Here is a 19,225-nt window from a genome sequence, read left to right as displayed (position 1 = left end):
AGAATGTCAGACTTTCTTTATGAGACCTTCTCCATCAGTGGGAATGAGCAAGGCTATTAATTCCTCTAAGTCCCTGCAGAAGTCTTCTGTTTAACTACTTTGCCCATACAGCCAATTTTCCATCAGTGAATGCAAAAGACTTCTTATATCACTATGGAGTTGCTTTAACCCAAACTGCCCACAGTTCAGGCAGGAGGTCAAGTCATTCTTGGGTCACTGAATCAATCACTTGGTTTCATCTCAGTATGAGGAATATTTTTGTGGGTTCTTTTGTTTTTACATTGTGAAAGATGATCAGCACTAAAAAGTAACATATCATTTGCATGGTAGAAAAAAGTAGAATGAGTGAAGAGAAGGATGTAACTCACTTTCAGCGACGATGATTAGCATTTTATTTTCTTCACTATAGGACCCAACAGAAAGCCTGCCTTTGAAAAGTTACATCTGGCTATAGTCTCCTTGGTATAAACACTTAGGTAACACAAATGCAAAAACTCCAGGGATATTTTTTAATATAGTTAACATACTATAAGCCTAGAATTATGGACTTCCCTGCATACACACATTTGTCTGACTTCCATTCTTAGCATGGAGATGCTAAGTATCCTTACCAGTCTTTCCTCAACTACAAATCAAGCCATGCTATTGTCTGTCTACTCATCAATTCTTTCCCTTTCCCATTCTCTCTAATCCCTCACATACTCTCACTTTGTTTTTCTTAAACACCAGTTTTAATTTATATTCTTTTATTTTAGCTTATGAGATCTTCAGTTTGTTCCTTACATCTCTTCTTCTGATGGGGTTTATTAAAAACTCATCCGCTTCTTCTGAGTCCCTTTGCTATTGACCTGAAAACTGTCCCAACATTGTTTGTTAATTGGCTACACCCCAATGTAAAATAAAAAGTTAGAAAAAAAATTCATCTGCCTTTTTATTCACATTTTGAACCACTGCGTGCCTTCCTTCCCTTTTGTTCTTGGCTCTTTGCGTGTTTCTCCTCTAACGCATGTGGGCCTCACAGAAGGCTAAAGTCTCTAGGGAGGGCACTTTTCTGCCTGCCCTATGGATCAAGAGAAAACCAGAATGAATCCTACACATGTGCACAAACACACTAACCGCTATCCTGGAAACAAGGAGAAAGGGCCAGGAGGTTGCATCAAATTCTCCAGCAGACAAAGATATGTGCCCCTAGTTGAAATTGAAAAGAAATGAAACAAACAAGTATGAGGCAGGAGAGACAGCACCAACTAGTGTTAGAACCAGAAAAGCAACATGGAGCAAGGTAAGGGAGCAGTGAGGGAGGTTTTCGGCCAAGTCTTTAATTGTATTCTATCAAGCAACCTGTTAGTTTGGCTTAGAATTAGTCTCTCAACAAAGCTCAAAAAAAGACAGGTTTTTTAAGTACTCTTTAATCAGTAAATAGATTAAGACATAAAATTATTTTCTTTATAATTCAAGATCCTAAAACATTAAACATATCTAGACCTCTACAGACCCCTATAAAACTCAATATATGTTCTTGAGGGTAGAAATACAAAAAGAATTCAAAAACAGAAAGACAGAGAAGGAAGAAAATAAGCTAGACTTAAGGTCAAATCCAGTTGTTATGAACACACATTTAACTGGACTCTGAGCTTCCTCGTAGCTAAGAATAAAAATGTGATGTGTAATAAATTAAGAATTTACTATCTGCTATAAGGAAGTAAATCAATTTCTCAAGAGAAACAAACTATGTGTGCTAATTTAATGGCAGGTTCTTATATTTTTAAAACATGATTCCTTTTAGAACATGATAAAACTATAACACCTTATCTTAAAAAATGCACAAATATATATCACACAAATTTTATCTGCCATTTCAGAGGGCTCATGAACTCTCTCAGGCCCCTCTCTGGAACCTTTAGGAGTCCACAGTCTATAGGTTAAGAATTATTGTCACCGAAATTTGGAGGAGTATCTTAAAAGTCATAGTGGATAATGACAATGGTAATTGCAAAAGCTCTATTTTTAGGTCTTTCTTATATTAGGAGGACAATATTAAAGAATAAGTCAGTGAACACCATATTGTGAGAAAGGCAAAGTCATGAACAATATAAAATTAATCACAATATCTACATTTGACCTTTTGGCCAGCATATTTGTTACCTTTAATTTTCCTGATTGATGCATGAAAATCACTCTTCTGCTCATTTCTTTAAATGTTCAACAGAAACATAGAATCTACAAGACTCAGATAAACAAATCCAACAGCTGTTTGTCATTCCCTTACCTTATTTTAGTTTACTAACATATATGCCCAAACAATATATTATTTGGTTTTATTTGTAGACTTCAGCAAAGAAATTCATATTATATGCAATCTCTTAAAATTTTCTTTCCACTCAACATTATACTTTGAAAACATACCCATGTTGTTGCATGCCACTCAATTCATCATTTTCATTAATGTATAATATTTCATTGGATAAACAAACCACAGTTTACCCCTCTCTTATAATGGACATTTGGATTGATGCCAGTCTTTCACTATTAGAAACTGAATTGCTATCTACATTTCCTAGGAAAAGGTTAAATTTACCATGGAGAAGGGGGAGGGGAAGAACTCACAGATTATTTGTTAGTAACAGTCAAGGTCATGAGCTGGCTAGTTAAATGGATGTTCATTATTCATCATTCTTTAAATCTTACCTTAAGTTTCACGCATTCTTTTGTATTTATAAAATGTGTTTTTTAAATAGAACTTTTTAAAAGCCATTGGTAAACTGGAATGTTTTGTAATATTAAATTTTTCATAAAGTGGACCATGATGCTTTAAGAGCTATCAGTGGTTTCACTAAGCACCAAAACTATCATAAGAGAAAAATCGTCTATTGAGATCCTTGGATGTCCGTTAATCCTCATGTAACTATTTCACTTTCTACCTTTTTACCAGGACCTACAAAATCAATAGCATGACTTTCCATTGTCCTAAACTACTGCTTGTTAAAGTTTTTGATAAGAGATAGTACAGAGTTCAGAGTGATTCAGCATCAAAACCAATATGTGCCTATAAACTATTGCATAACACAGATACAAGAAACTGAATCACTTTTGTACCCTTTTTATCTGAAATATTATTCTATTCTCTCTATGATAATGCCCTGAAGTTAAACCAGGAGTATCCTATAACTATAGTATATAATAGAAGACAATCAGGGCTTACCTAACGGACTCCTTATTTGTCTTCTAAGAAAATGCAAAGAGGACTACCTAGTCTTTTTATTCAAAGGAGGACTACATTTTGTTTTTTTATTCTGCAACAGGTGTATCTGAGTTCATTCTTTTTATTTTGTAAAATAGTACTACAACTACACCATAAAAAAGAAGGATTAAAAATGTAGATGAAGATATATAATAAAGTATGAAGTATTTTCAAAGAACTTTTAAAGTGACTAAGTATTTCCAAGTAAGTTTTGATCATCAAGCCTACTTAATATACAGATCTTCCTAGACTTAGGATGGAGGTTATGTCCCAATAAACTTACCATAAGTTGAAAATATTGTAAGTCAAAAATTCATTCATTATACTTAACCTTCTGAACATCATAGCTTAGCATAGCCTACATTTTATGTGCTCACAACACTTACATCAGCCTACAGTTAAGCAAAACCATCTAAGGCTATTTTATAATATAGTGATGAATATCTCATGTAATTTATTGAATAATATACTGAAAGTGAAAAACAGGATGGGAGTATGGGTACAGGATGATTTTAAGAGTACGGATTGTTTAAAAACTCACCATCGCATGGCTGACTGGGAACCAAGGCTCACTGCCACAGTCCAATATCATGAGTGAGCATAGGACCCTGTAACACTAGCCCAGGAAAAGGTCAAAATTCAAAATTCAAATTATGATTTCTGCTGAATGCAGATTGGTTTCACACCATCATAAAGTTGAAAAATCGTAAGTCAAATCATTGAAAGTTAGGGACCATCTGTATTTTCCTATATGTTTCTTTTCCTTCACAGACAAACTTCTTTAAAAGTTATTTACATATTTGCTGCTTCTACTTTAAGACCTTGAACTACGCTTAGTCTTTCCACATGACCCTAAAACTTGAGACTATAGCACCCAAGAGAAAATTTTTTAATTTTTCCAACAATTTTGGGAAGCCCAAACTGCACTAAAGCTGAACCCTTTATTTACCCTCATTCTGCCTTAACTTCCAAATCCAAATACCTAACCCACCGAAGGATGTTGCAAAGCTACCAACTCTGATGCCCTAAAGAAGGTGACACTTTTGGAAAATCCCAACGAAACATAGTCCTTAAGACCCTGCATACTCTGCTCAGAGATGGAGGCAGCTAAGTTACACTGCCTCTTTTGATTTTGTCTGTCCTCAGCTCTGACTCTCAGGATGGACCCAAGTCCAATGAGTAGAGCCCTATCATACAAAACTATGGCTCAACCCAGCCTACACCTCCCAGTGCAGAGTCCCAGTCAGAGCGTGAAGTTCCTTGTTATAACTCACCTACACTCTTCAGTGCATGATATCATCCATAATTACATGATAAAACTGCTTTTTAGTGTCACCAGTAATCTTCCAGTAAATCTAATGGTCTTTACCTCTTCCTCATTACTCTGACCTTTGTTGAGCCTTTGACCCAAAACTTCCCTCTTGACACTCCATTTTGATAAGATGCCGTTTGTTTTTCTTCTTTTTGAATTCTTCACTGTTTCCTTCAGGAGCTCTTCTTCCCTACATTAGTTAGGTTTTGCTTTCTAATAGCTAGTCTTCCCTCCTTATCAGAGGGGGTTGGTTCCAGAATACCAATATCTGTGGATGCTCAAGTCCCCTATATTTATAAAATCATATATTATTTGCATACAATCTACACATATCCTTTAGAGATACTTTAAATCATCTCTTGTTTGTTTATAATACCTAATTGTTTATAATACCTAATACAACATAAATGCTATGTAAACTGTTGCCAACATGTGACAATTCAAGTTTCATTTTTTGGAAATTTTTTTCCAAATATTTTCTATCATATTTAGTTGAATCAGTTCAGTTCAGTCGCTCAGTCGTGTCCAACTCTTTGCGACCCCAATACACAGATATAGAACCTACAGATATGAAGAGCTGACTATATTTGGTTAACTCAGGAATCTAAAAGTGAGCAATTTGGAGTGAGTTCAGCTGATCTTAGCTGGGCTTGATCATGAGTCTCACTCAGCTTGTGAGTCACCTGGGACAAACAGGGTCTCTCTTCACATAATCTTCCATCTTCCAGGAGGTTGCTTGAGCTTTTTCATAGTAGTTGCAGAACTCCAAGAACAATAAAAAAACAAGCCCCAACGTGTAAGCCCTTTTCGATCTCTATTTTTGTCACGTTTATAATTGTTCCACTGGACAAAGCAAGTTTCTTGGCCAACTGAGAGTCTGTATGGGAGGAGATTACCCAAGAGTGTGTAACAAGGAGGTGTGAACAACAGAGTTATTATTACAATCTACTCACCACGTCTGCTCACCTAAACTATGGGCATTTCTAAAGAGTTAATCTTTGACTCCTTCTCATGTTTCTTAGCCTCTCACACTATAGTTCTGAAATCTACAATGCCCTGCAGTTCTCATATTCCTGTAACATCTATAACACCTCAGAGTGAATGCCTTCAAAAATCTATCTTTATAAGATAGACCTCTTTTTGCCCATATTTTTGTATTTTTGCATTTCTCCTGGACATTTCCACTGATGATGGATGACTCATTAGTACTTCACATTCGACATTCTTAAAAGTGAACGTATTGTCTTTTTTTCTGTTTCAACCATGCCCCCAATAAAAAGAGGATTTATGAAATGTATATTTCTCTTAATATTTCACGTGGTCTCAAAAAACACATTTTTAAATCCTCTCTTTTTCTTCTTCGACATCTAATTAGTTTTGCCTCTAGTATTTACCAGATATTTTGCATTTATTTTATCTTGCATTTATTTAAATATGAGTTTCAGTTTTCTTGTCCTAAAAGCAGTGATAAGAAAACTTGCCTTGCAGGACTATTACAAAGATTAAATTAGCTCATGTATACAGTTTTGTGTGTTCAGCACATCAAAGATACTTTAAAATGTTAATTATTTCTCTTCCCCTAAGTCCTCTTGATTTTTCATTCATGAAATTGTTATATTCCTACTCTTCCTTTTTTAACAGTACCACAATTAGAAATTAAACCCTGATAAACTCATGCTGGAGACATTGGGTACAACTTCTCTATCACCACCTAGCCACTCTCTTCTCCATTTTATTTCCACATCATCACTGTCTTTTCAAAGCATGACTATCCATCTGTTTCTTATCAAACAAAACCCAAACTCTTTAACCTGGCATACATGGTCTTTTCCAAAACCTTGTGCCAACCTCTTTCTCCAGATTTATTTCTCATAGCTCTCTCCATAAATACTTCAGTTAAATTACACAACTTCCCATTCCCTGGATATACTTTTACTTCCCTTCCCCCATGTTCAACAATTTGTACTGAATTGTCTCATGGATAAGCATTGAGTAAAATTAAATCAGACAATGCTTCTACTACAGGGAATTTGCAACTTCAGGACACAATAGAGTCTCACCTCCTGGGATTACAAATTGGCTGGAGCACAGACATTGTCTTAAACAGTTTTCCAGTCATGATGCAGGAAATGTAAGAATCCTGCCCTCTAAGACTTCACAGTCACATATGAAAGACAGAAGTTACGCAACTAGCCATTATATGATAAAAGCAGAGACTCCAGAGGCACGATGGAGGCAGGCAAATCTCAGTTTCATCATTTATCAGCTGTGTAGCTTTGAGCAATTTGCTTAAATTCTCTTAGCTTCAATTTCCTCATCTGTAAAGTGTATTGCTATTCACTCAGTCATGTCCGATTCTTTACGATGCCATGGACTATAGCTGGCTGGCCTCCTCTGTCCATGGAATTCTCCAGGCAGGAATACTGGAGTAGTTTGCCATTCCCTTCTCCAGGGGATCTTCCTGACCCAGGGATCAAACTCAGGTCTCCTGCATTGCAGCAGGTTCTTTACCTTCTGAGCCATCAGGGAAAGTAGCTACCTCAGCAGGTTGTAATATATAAGGTAATACAAGTGCAATTATTTTGTATTTTTTTGAATAGCATAATGATAAAGTCTCAATAAATACCAGTTATTTTTTATTATTCTGGAGGAGGGCATGGCAACCCACTTCGTTATTCTTGCCTGGAGAGTCCCAAGGACAGAAAAGTATATGGGAACTACAGTCCATAGGGTCACAAAGAGTTGGACACAACTGAAGAGACCTAGTGTGCACATTATTTATTACTGTTCTACTAACAAGATATACAAAATTATGGGGAAAACAAACTATGAATTATTTCTATAAAGGTTAGAAAAAAGCTCTTGGAAAGGGGTCATGAGAGCAGAACCCTGAAAGAAAGGTGAGATTTTCCCCAAACCAGAATATATCTCTTTACCTCTGCACATATTCATCCATGTATTTATTTCTTCAACATCCTTTAAAACACTATTTTTAAGTGCAAGCTATATGACAGACAGTTATGCTACTCTATGACATTTATTAGCATCTGTCCTATGCTGGCTGAGAGAGAAAAGCAGCTCTGGCACCCAAGAGTTTGCCTGGCACTTCAGACTAGGCCTGGGAGTTCTCCTGTTGAACATAAACAACCTCACAGAACACCAACAGCACACAAGGCCACTCTGTGACCATGACGGATCAAGACAAAAACAAGATCAGCTCACTCTTAATCATATCTGAACACTCACCAAAAAAATGGACATTGTCCAAGCACAAAAATGACCAAGCATCCACCTATTTTGGTTAACATAAATGACTGCTATTTCTTTACCAACCATAACTTTAATCTTGATCTAGTCTTCCCTCTTTCTCAATAAAATTAATTAAGATACAAAACCATACAGTTACCCTGCTTCCTGACAGCAATCCATCCAGAGGAGTCTTGCTTCCTAAAATCTCCCCAAAGTCACTGCCCCAAATCCTCTCGTGTGTTCTAATACTCCTACTGAGATGCTCCACTGTTGTCCATGGGGTGCTGTCTCTTTCCTTGTAATGAATAATAAACTACTAAAGGTGTGTTCTTGTTAGTCTTTGTCTAATAGGCATTGACATACATTCTTGGTTTAATAGTCCTACCTCCAGAAACTGTAAAATTATCTGGAGAAAAAGCACTGTCTTATTCATTTTGTTATCTTCCATTGTTCAAAAAACAGTGCTTTTGACATGGTAAATATACACAAAAAGCGTATTGAATGGATACATGGATCTGGTAGACTCTATCTTCTTCAGTGACTAAAAATGCTGAAAAGATATGCAGAAAGTATCCTGAGTCCAACTTCACAGAAATAACACAGGCACCTCCAGAGACGACATTCTGGCAGCGACTTTGCAAGGAGCACAATTCTGGAGCTTGCAATAGATTCCCTTATGGGAATCTTGGTATGTTGTAACTAATTTTTAGAAATGGCTAAAAGATATATGTGATACTGGAGTGACTTGAGTCTATCGAATTACTGGCCTTTCACTGGAACTATATAGGCTTCCCAGGTGACATTAGTGGTAAAGAATCCACCTTTCAGTGCAGGAGACACAGAGACTGGTTTCAATCCCTGGGTTGAGAAGATGCCCTGGAGATGGAAATGGCAACCCACTCCAGTATTCTTGCTTGAAGAATTCCATGGACAGAGGAGCCTGGTGGGCTATAGTCTACGGAGTCATAAAAAGTCCAACACGACTAAACAACTGAGCACACATATAGGATTTTTCTGAATCATCCAAATCAACTGCCATGTGTTATGCAACATTTGTGTTTGTGGAAAGATTTATTTTAAAGTAAGATTCTAGAAGCTCTTCATATTAGAAACCTAACATAAAGTTCAAGGGTTTCCCTAGTGGCTCAGTGGTTTAAAAAAAAAAAAAATCCGCCTGCCATGGAGGAGACCCAGGTTCAATCCTTGGGTCAGGAGGAGCCCCTGGAGAAGGGAATGACTACCCACTCCAGTATTCTCGCCTGGAAAATTCCATGGACAGAGAATCCTGGCAGTCTACAGTCTATGGGTCGCAGAGTCAGATATAACTGAGTAACTAACACTTTCACTTTTCATAAAGTTCAAAAGTTCTCAGCAATAATATTTCTTGAATTGTATTTTCACTTTACCCTTAAGAAGGCACAAAAGTAACGGATAAAAACTCTAATTGAGAAATTTATTCTGAATTTAAAGGCTATATAATGTCATATGAGTAAAAAAGAAAACATAAAAAAAATTAAAGGCTAACACTAAAATTAGTTCAGTTTTTAAATAAAAAAAAAAATCTAACTGAAAAACTTTGTGGGAAAAAAAATGACATGACAAAGGTATTACACAAGGGTAGTTTATTATAGTATCTGAAATTAGCCAAATGAGCAATAAGTTGGGTAATACAGATCACATGTTCTACATTTGCATCTATGCATTTTAGAAAAATTCTTCTGTTATGTTCATCTTCAAAGAAACATTCACATAGACTAACTGCTAAAGTTGCAGTCTTCAGGAAAAGAGCCTTAGGAGGTCTGAAATATTATTGAAGCTGAAATTAATCTGCACAACTACCTTCCCCAGAAAGTCCTTCCAGTGCTATGATGTGCTAAGAACTGAGAATGAGAGAATGCTGCAGAGAAATTAACAGCTGATTAGTAAGAAAGCTGGTAAAAAAAAAAAAAACATGTAATTATTTTGTTTGGTAATGTTTTAGAAGGTAATAGTGACAATCCTAATATTCAGTAAAAAAAAAAGTCAAACTTTCAGCATGCACAAACTGAAAAATATTTCATACACATAATAATTTGAAGTTGTATATGTTCAGCATAAAAACTGAAATTATAACTCTGGTCCCACAACATTAATTTTGTAAATTGGGTTTTGGTTTTCCATCCATTAAAAGCTCAGGCCAGTGATTCCTTTACTTTAAATTAACCACAGTATAGTTTAGGTATGTGTATATGCTATTTTTAGATATCACTTCAGTGAAATTCACAATCAGTTCCTGGCTTGGTATTCATTCTACATTACATAGAATATTCAAATCAGTCTATAACCCCCTAAATATTTTTCCCTTAGGGACCGAATGAAGCCACTAATTTCTAGGAGCCTGGAAATTATGCTATTATGACTATGAGTATAACCAGAAATTGAGGCATGGACAATTCATTGAGAAAAAAATGCAAAATGGTCTATCCCTCAAATGAGGAAACTCAGTAGATTTTCTTGGTAGGTTAAAAAAAAGCAACTCAGGCAGAAAAAGTCGAAGAGGTGGTTCTTATTTCCATAAGACAGCTGCTTCTTATTTCAATAGAAGACCTGAGATTTACAGATAAGCAATCACCATTTAATTATTCATTTACTCAACCAACATTTATGAGTGTTTATTATGCACAGGCACTACACAAAGTTTCAGAGACCAAGGCAATAGCTCATCTCCCCACCTTCCACAAACAGAGCTTAGAGTCTTAGAGAAAAGAATGAGAATAATGAAAGCTGATACTAAAGGCTCTGAGCAGGAAGACCTGATGTCTTCTAGAAAGTCAGGAAAGCCTTCAGGGAGAGAGGAACAAACAAGGTAAGACCTGAGGGATGAATGAGAATTGGTCAGGGAAAAAAAAGAGGGAGAGTTTGCAAGCGCAATAACCCACTCCTGGGGTGTCCCAGGTGGCGCAGGGGTAAAGAAGGCAGAAGATGCAAAAAGACACAGGTTCAATCCATAGGTCAGGAAGATCCCCTGCAGAAGGAAATGGCAACCCACTCCAGTACTCTTGGCTGGAAAATCCCATGGACAGAGGAGCCTAACAGGCCACAGTCCATGGGGTCACAAAGAGTCGGACACGACTGAGCGACTGAGCAGGCACACACAGGAAGCTAAAGACCACAGGGAAAGGAGTGTATGGAAGAAAGACGGAAAAATGCTCATCATGTGAATGCTGCTATAGGGAAAGAATATTGTGAGTTGAGGCTGGAGTGCGGTGTGCAAAGTGTTATCCATTTGAAAGTGTAGTCGCTCAGTTGTGTCCGACTCTTTGCAACCCCGTGGGCTGTAGCCCACCAGGCTCCTCCGTCCATGGGATTCTCCAGGCAATACTGGAGTGGGTTGCCATTTCCTTATCCATTTAGGCAGAGGTAAAGAAAGAGCTGACCAGCTAAATAACAGATAACATTTCTTAAGCCCTGACTATATGTCAGGTTCTCTATGGTGTGTGCTTTCTGCACAACAACCTAATTAATTTATGTCACATGTTGATCCAATGAGATAGGGGTCATTTTTATTCCTATTTACTGTAAGTCACTCAAAGTCATGACAGAGCCAGATTCAAATTCAGATCTTTGGGACCCATAGCCTGGTTTTTAAGCACACCACAGGCCAGATCAAAAAGGGCAACCAGCATTATACCTCAATCAAAATTCTATACCATTAACATTTGGACCAAGTTAAAATATCCAACAGAAGAACTAAAAAATGTCTCTGACTTTTACTTACTGTATAGATTCTCACTGTGGTATAGGCAGTTGCGAAATACAAAGTTTTCTGAGCTGAAAATCAGACACTTAATTGAGGCAAAGTCTTGTTTGTTTCTCTTTGGGAAGCCTCAGGACCTAGTCCATAGGACACAGTGGTTGCTTAATAGTCCTACTTTACTATATAGAAGGTTGTGTCTACTTTTATGTCAGTTTTGTGAAATGCTTGAAAAAGTAATACTAGGATCTATCTACAGAGACAAACCAAACCTTTAAATAAATTCACTTGAACAAAATCAAACCAATTTGGAAAAAAACAAACCAATAGAATCTTTCCTCTTTTCTCAAAGAATGAATTCAATCAAGCTGGAATTTAAGTTCTAATCTTTAGGACTGAAGCACAGTAGTTTATGAGTTATTAATACTCCATGCACATATAATGTTTTCCCTCACTAAAAATTTGTTGAAAATCTGAAAAGGAAAAAATAACCCATACTTTTATTAAGAGAGAGTGGTTCTGAATGGCATGTTGCAGCTGAAACTTCCAAATAAAGTTTACCAATTAAATGACTGACTTCTGACTTATTTTAATAATTCCATACTACGGTACTTCATTGCTTCTCAAAGGAATAATATTTTGAGATGCATGTAATCAAGTTTTACTGCTATTAATCAACTATTTTAAACTGTTATTAATTACACTTTTACTTTTACTCTGATTTTAATGAAATTCTGCTGATTTCTCTTTTCCTCATTTCTGTAATTTTGCCATTGTTCTTATAAAATGTATTTAATATAGCAGTTAATTATCATTTTTCTTAAAAATGATGAAAAAATACATATAATGCATTAAATAATGGACATAAACACAGTTATATAAACATAAATGTAGTACAATCATATTAATATGAAAAATCATGTAACACTATACCTGAAATGTAATTTTTTTTCCTGTTATTTTTGTTAGTTGAAGGCTAATTACTTTACAATATTGTAGTGGTTTTTGCCATACATTGACATGAATCAGCCATGGATTTACATGTGTTCCCCACCCTGAACCCCCTTCCCCCCTTTTTTAATAAATCTTAAAAGTACTTATTTCACTTCTTTTATTTAAATTTTATTTATTTATTTCTGGCTTTGCTGGGTCTTAATTTTTACAAAGTATTTGAGCAATAAATTTATCACACTGTTATTTTATATCAAAGGATAAAGAAATAAGATTACATCATAATTTTATAAGAAATGCAGTCATTTAATTACAGAGTTTTCCAGTTAATCTCAGCATAGAAGTATGCTTTTGTTGATTTAAATTGTTTGTCTGAAAATTCTTATCTTGGGATTATCCAAAACATTTAATTTGATAAATAGCCACATGTATTCTTATAATGCATTTTACTTTTATATAAAAATAAACATTTTGCTTATTTTTTAAAACTATAGATCTAAGAATACTTTGTCTTCAAGGAGGGAAATTGAAAATATGTTATTTTCCAATTCTACCTATATGCATTTAGTCTTCCCTGAAAACTAAAACAAAGAAAAAGAAAGAAATGGTGTGGATTAAGAATATTTATGTGACTGCTTACCCATCGGTGATTTTCTAATGATTTCAACTACTCAAAGGAGACATGCTAGATTGATTTGTGAATATCCTGATGCCTTTTTCTTTATTTATTTATTTATTGATGGTAAATAATTTTTAAAACACATTGCTCCTCTCTCTTTAAGATTCAAATGCAGACTTCATATCCTAGCAGAGAAAGACATCTACTGACATCTAAGCTGAAAACAACTAGGAACATTGTGTACAACTTATATTGGATAATTATCATTAAATTCAACAGTACTCAAATAACCAAGTGGTAAAGTTGCAATTGTATTTTTAGATAGTGGTGTAAGAGAATTCTCTTTCTGAGCATATACTAGTTTATTTCCCCATGCTACTTTCTTCAAGCCAGACAGTAGCAATGACTTTACGTTAGATAAAATCTTGACAGAATTTTAGTCTGACATATTAAAGAGGAGCATGATTAGAAAAATATTCCTTAAACAAATAGAAATTCTATTATCTTAAAACTTCATAAAATTCTAACACTTTTATCTGACAAGCATAAACTAACAATAAATTTACAAGTTACAAATATTTATTCTTGTGCTCTTTTTCAAGGCCGCCTACATCATGGTGAATAAGAGAGGAATTGTAAACAATATACCTTTTGTTGTTATTGTTTAGTCCTTAAATCGATGTCCAACTCTTTTGCAACCACATGGACTGTAGCCCACCAGGCACCTCTGCCCATGGGGTTTCCCCGGCAAGAATACTGGTGTAGGTTGCCATTTCCTTCTCCAGGGAATCTTTCCAACCCAGGAATTGAACCCATCTCCTGCATTGCAGGAAGATTCTTTACCACTGAGCCATGAAGGAAGTCCAATGTACCTTTACATGGCAATAAGAGTAGGAAAATCTTTTCACAAAGTACTTGTGAGTCCAGTCCAGTTTAACATCAAAGGTGGGAACCTCCAAAAGCACAGAAACAATTATGGAAGCAACTTGTAAACCCTTCATAGATGAATGATGCTTTGTAGAAATTATACAGTTACTGATCTTTTTGCTTTTCATCAATCTATTTCATCACTTGAATTTTTTTAGCAATAGAATTTAAAGCCATTGTTCTTGGCTCCAAGATTCATAGGTAATTTCCATAACATTATTTTCTGGGAGAACTTAACCTATATCTCTAAGAACATCGAATTTTAAAAGGGTGCAGTGAGTTCCGAGTAATCAGAGCCTAAGAGTAAGATTTTTGAGGGATTCCATGTTGAAGATGTAGAAGAAAAACACTCATCTATGAAAGGATCTAGGAATTAAAATTGAAGATAAAACAGTGATTCTTCCTAGAAACAAAATAAATCATTAAGAATGAATTTATTATATCAACTAATGTAAAGTATTCAGAAAAGGTAAAGCATTTCTAGGTGGAATTTAGTAATCAATTATTATATTAGTTTGTCTTTTAATAATAGTCTAGTTCTTTTTCTAACATCTTTATTTCCTAACATTAAAAGAAACAAAGGAACAAACCAACACTGAAACTTAACTGACATGCCCTGCCACTGATTACTCCAAAAGTATTTGCACTGTTTTCTTATTAATGCAAGTCAAGGATAAAGACATTAACAATAGATACTAAAATGCATTGCGCTAAACTAGTCTAATAAGGAACTGGATGATGACTTTCATTGAATTCCCACTGCCACTCATCCCACACGTGTGAAGATAATAATCTTTACTTAATACTGTATACTGAGCTCCTTGTAAAATAAACATTAACTTTCATAGAATTCATAAGGAAAAAGAGGAAGTTTATTTATTCATAAGTAATAGAAATTTAAAAACTCACATAAGAAAGTTATTAAAAGAAGCTTCTTTTAAAAAAAATAATAATTCACCGGGTATTAAGGCACTGTGGATCACTTGGATACTTTCACTTAGAAGACTAAGTTAAAATTGCTTCTACTTGAAATGGGGTGAAATTCTAGAGGCTACAGCCACCTGCAAAAAAAGCACTGAAGCAATTTAGCCGTTTGGTTGCAAGAACCTCATTAGCAACCTGGGTTCACAGGAAAAAGTCATGGTGTACACTTGAAAGGAAACAAGTGGCTCATGCTGACCAGGAGGCCTGAGAGCAGTATGTGAGCATCAAACTTTTTTTTTTTTTTTTTTAATTATTTTCTAACTGGAGTATAATTGCTTTGCAATGTTGTGTTAGTTTCTGCTATATGGCAATGTGAATCAGCTATATGTATACACATATCTCCTCCCTCTCCGGCCTCCCTCCCACACACCCACTCTCATCCCACCCCTCTAGGTCATCACAGAGCACCAAGCTGAACTCCCTGCCTACACAGCAGCTGCCCGCTAGCTTTCTACTTTACAGGGGGTAGGGTATATATGTCAATGTTACTCTCTCAGTTTGCCCCACCCTCTTTCTGCCCCTGTGTCCACAGCTTCATTCTCTACATCTGCGTCTCTATTCCTGGGCATCACCTTTTTATGCCGGTGGATGTGAAGATCCCAAGAAAAACCTACCACAAAGATACAGGATGGTAGTGACACATGGGAACACTGCTGAGAACTAATTCCAAGAGGAAAGGTCAGGAGTTACGTACAGAGGGAAAAAAGTATTCTTGGCCACAGACAACCCCTGAGAATCAAAAAATAGCCACGATAATGTAACTGTCTTACTTTGTTAGGCAAAAAGAATCTAAAGAAGTAAGGGTGCTGTGTTTGATCCTGTTACCCAAAACATTATTGCTTTTGAAATGCTTATTTCAATTCACTTGCTGTCTTCAGCATTTATTGTTCTGTCAAGTATGAATGTAGTTGAACCACTACATTTGAAACAAAAGAGGTCATGACATTCCTATATAACAGAAATCTAGAGGTCTAGGAGACCCCAGAGAACTTACAGATTAGGAAACGGAGTCCTAAGCAGTTAAATGAATTGAATATATTCAACACTAGTATATTATGAATTCAAAGCACTAGCATTAATATTATGTTACACTGAATATAAAACATATATAATACCATATCTTACATGGAAATCATGTAGTAGAAAAAATCATATTATAAATGCATATAACTAAGCATTCAGTGAATAAAGACATTTCATATAGATTATCACAGAAATAAATGTTCATACAAGTGATTTTCTTATCTGAGAACAGATCAATTCCATTTGTCAGAAGTCTAGATTTCAATTCATTTCTATTTAGGTTTAAAATAAGATGCTTCTTAACATTCATAGACCCCTGATGTTGGAAAAAAATCTCAAAGTCCCCTAACCCTCTTCTGTATTTGAATTTGAGTTTGGAAAGCAGCAACAATGCACCATAGCTCTTCCTACAATATTTTTCCCCAGGCCAGTAAAAAATGCTGCAGTTCACGTCAAAAGAGAAAACACATAAGAAAATGAGTGAGTCCCCAGAGGTTCCTCTACAAAGAATCCACTCTATAAAATGAGTCCTGAGAAACATTCCCAGTCTTGGGTTTCATTGGAACGAGGTGGAAACAGTTTCGGCAAGTAACAGTCAGAGCCTGCTTCTCAACTCACCACACCCCAAGTATCCGTTGTCAAGACCTTGCTCTATCTATTTTCTATTCAAACCAGCATTAGCATAACGTTGCCCTCCCCCCAACTCCCCATGCCACTGCTCCACCTGCCACTTGCATGGATGGACGGATAGGTGCACAGATGGATGGATAAGTGCCTAAGTACATAAAATTTTCTTCCTTGGTTTCACTATAAGTCATAGGATTTATTCAAATATCAGGGTAAAGACTATCCCCTTCTCTGGAGAAATACTGTCATTATTTTCCTTTTTAAAACCTCTTGAACATCTGTAGCTGGCTAATTTCTAATTATAATAAAAACCAAATGGGATTCAAAGAAGAATATCCAGTCATGATTTTACTAGGAAAAGGTGACATCTTCTAAATGTGACCTTCTATTAATTCATTAGTTAGGCTTTGTGTGTCTATCAGGACTGGAGCTGATGCTTCAAAAGTTTAGAAAAAGAGAGAGCTGGACTTTAGGTTTGCAAGTGTGGTTTAAGGAAGACCTGTGATACACCTGCTAAAGAAACACAGTTCTATGTTAATGTGTGGCACGACTTCTTTTGTGCTCACTCAGTCGTATCCGACTCTTTTGTGACCCCATGAGCCTGCCAGGCTCCTCTGTCCATGGGGTTTTCCAGGCAAGAATACTGGAGTGGGTTGCCATCCTCTTCTCCAGGGGATCTTCCCCAACCAGGGATCAAACCCGGGTCTCCTGCATTGTTGCAGGCATATTCTTTATCATCTGAGCCATCAGGGAAGCCCGGACTTCTTTTACAGCCAAAGAAAAGAGAGAGTATTGAATACACCATTTGTTTACGTTGATGAAAATGTACCTAGGACAGGTGGAGTATACCACTGTAACGGAAGTCACTTCAACAATTACCTTCCAGTTTCACTCTCCCCTCTCAGGGGAGCTGTGTTTCAATTAGAAGGATTTTTCCAGTACTTCCTCATAACTTTCTAAGTAGCTCTTTGAAAATTAATGGGTTTGCAGCTAGGTAAGAAAGAAAAACCCATTACCCGCCCTCAGAGAGTTGAGAAATAGCCTGTGTAGTACTCACGGCTCTGCCTGGAGGCTCCTGTCTTCAGCCACGTAGTTAGAAGGAATGTAGCCCTGCAGCTGCTGGCCGGAGCAGTCGGCCCTTTTCTCCAAGTGCCTGGCCAGCCACCAGCCCTCGTGGGACTTGTCCAGGACTTGGAGCTTGTCACCCGCGTGGAAGCTCAGGTCCTCAGCCGTCCGAGCCTGGTAATCAAACAGAGCCACAAAGAACTGGCCCTGGCTTCTCTCCGGCTCTGGAGCCGGCGGCCGGGGAGGCTCACGAGGGCTGTCAGCCCATGGGTTCTCAATCACCCCGGGCTTGTCCGCCTCCTCGGACGACCAGCAGTGGGGACAACGACCCAGGCAGGGCCGGAGCCTCAGGCAGAGGTTACCCATGGCGGCCCCGGGAAGAGTGGGGGAGAGGGGCTTCTCCCTCTCCCCTCACTCTCTGCAGATCCACTTTCTCTTCCTCCACCCGGAAACTTTGCAAACAGCACCAATCCTGCCGGCTCTGGGAGAGTGTACAAAGCCCAGTTCACAGCTGTCGGGCCAACCTGCTTGCAGAGACTCACCGGCTCCCTTTCTGTGGCCCCAGGGCAAAACCGGGTAGAAAGTGGGCAGCTGATCGGTGGGAAGGTTTCTCAGGATTCCCACCACAAAAAGAAATTTGAGAACGCCTTATTTAGACAAATGCCTGAGAAGAGAAAAGAGGCATCTTGGTTCTTGGCCCAGGAAAAAGTTACCAAGAGAAACAGGTGAACTCCAAGTAAGTCTGTCTCCACCTCTTGCCTTTGCCAGCAGCTCTCTCCCCGCCTCAAGTCCGTCTCAGAGGTTTGACCAGTCCTGACCCTCACTGCTTTTTCTTTTCTGCTAATGACTAACCAACCAGCCCAGGCTATTGCCTTTAACATCCTGAGCGATGAACAGACTGTAATAATTTCTTCTTACTTCCTGATTCCTTTGTGCCTGTGACCTTAATGGGATTCTGGTCGCCTCTACCTCTCCCTTCTCCCACACCCAAGGGAGACCAGCGCCCTCACCAGGGAGCCAATTCTTGAAGCAGCTGCCAAAATCCTTACTCCTGGACAGACAAGCTAGCCCAGGGACTGTTTTGTCCTGCTGAGCTACCAGAACAGAAAATAAAGGCAGAGATTGGTCCTTTCATAAAGATGAGTAGGATTGTTTTGCCACCACTAAGGGAAATAGAAAGAAAAATTAAAGTGTTTGGGTATTTGCTACTAGACAAAAGGGCAATTGGGAAAGTCATTGAGTCCCTACCTTTTTTTTTTTTATCACTGTGAATACATTTTAATAGCATCAAAATAAGTTCACAGTCTGGAAAAATACAAGAGCAGATGACTAAAATGCTGAGAACCCAAAATACTACATTTTCCCACAGAGATAATTTCCCATCCTTCGTGTACTATTTATGAAACACGGGGGCACACACACACACACACACACACACACACAGAGAGACTAGGTGGCCAGTGGAGAGAAAGAGTACAAGGGTTGCATACGAAC

The 19,225-nt window shown here is 37.3% G+C and overlaps 1 protein-coding gene across 2 annotated transcripts in view; it reads right to left on the bottom strand.

Moving 5' to 3' along the window:
* Nucleotides 1-18,110, bottom strand: part of FRK (fyn related Src family tyrosine kinase) — a 98,576-nt gene extending 80,466 nt beyond the window's left edge. For both annotated transcript variants that reach the window (XM_061131932.1, XM_061131933.1), the window contains exon 1: nucleotides 17,724-18,110. In XM_061131932.1, coding sequence (XP_060987915.1) covers nucleotides 17,724-18,097 — 374 coding nt within the window. In that variant the 5' untranslated portion in view covers nucleotides 18,098-18,110. The remainder of the gene's footprint in view (nucleotides 1-17,723) is intronic.
* Between the last annotated feature and the right edge of the window lie 1,115 nt (nucleotides 18,111-19,225).

The sequence above is a fragment of the Dama dama genome, chromosome 28, assembly GCF_033118175.1.
Source record: "Dama dama isolate Ldn47 chromosome 28, ASM3311817v1, whole genome shotgun sequence".
Classification (NCBI taxonomy): domain Eukaryota; kingdom Metazoa; phylum Chordata; class Mammalia; order Artiodactyla; family Cervidae; genus Dama; species Dama dama.
This window is presented reverse-complemented; position numbering and strand designations above follow the sequence as displayed.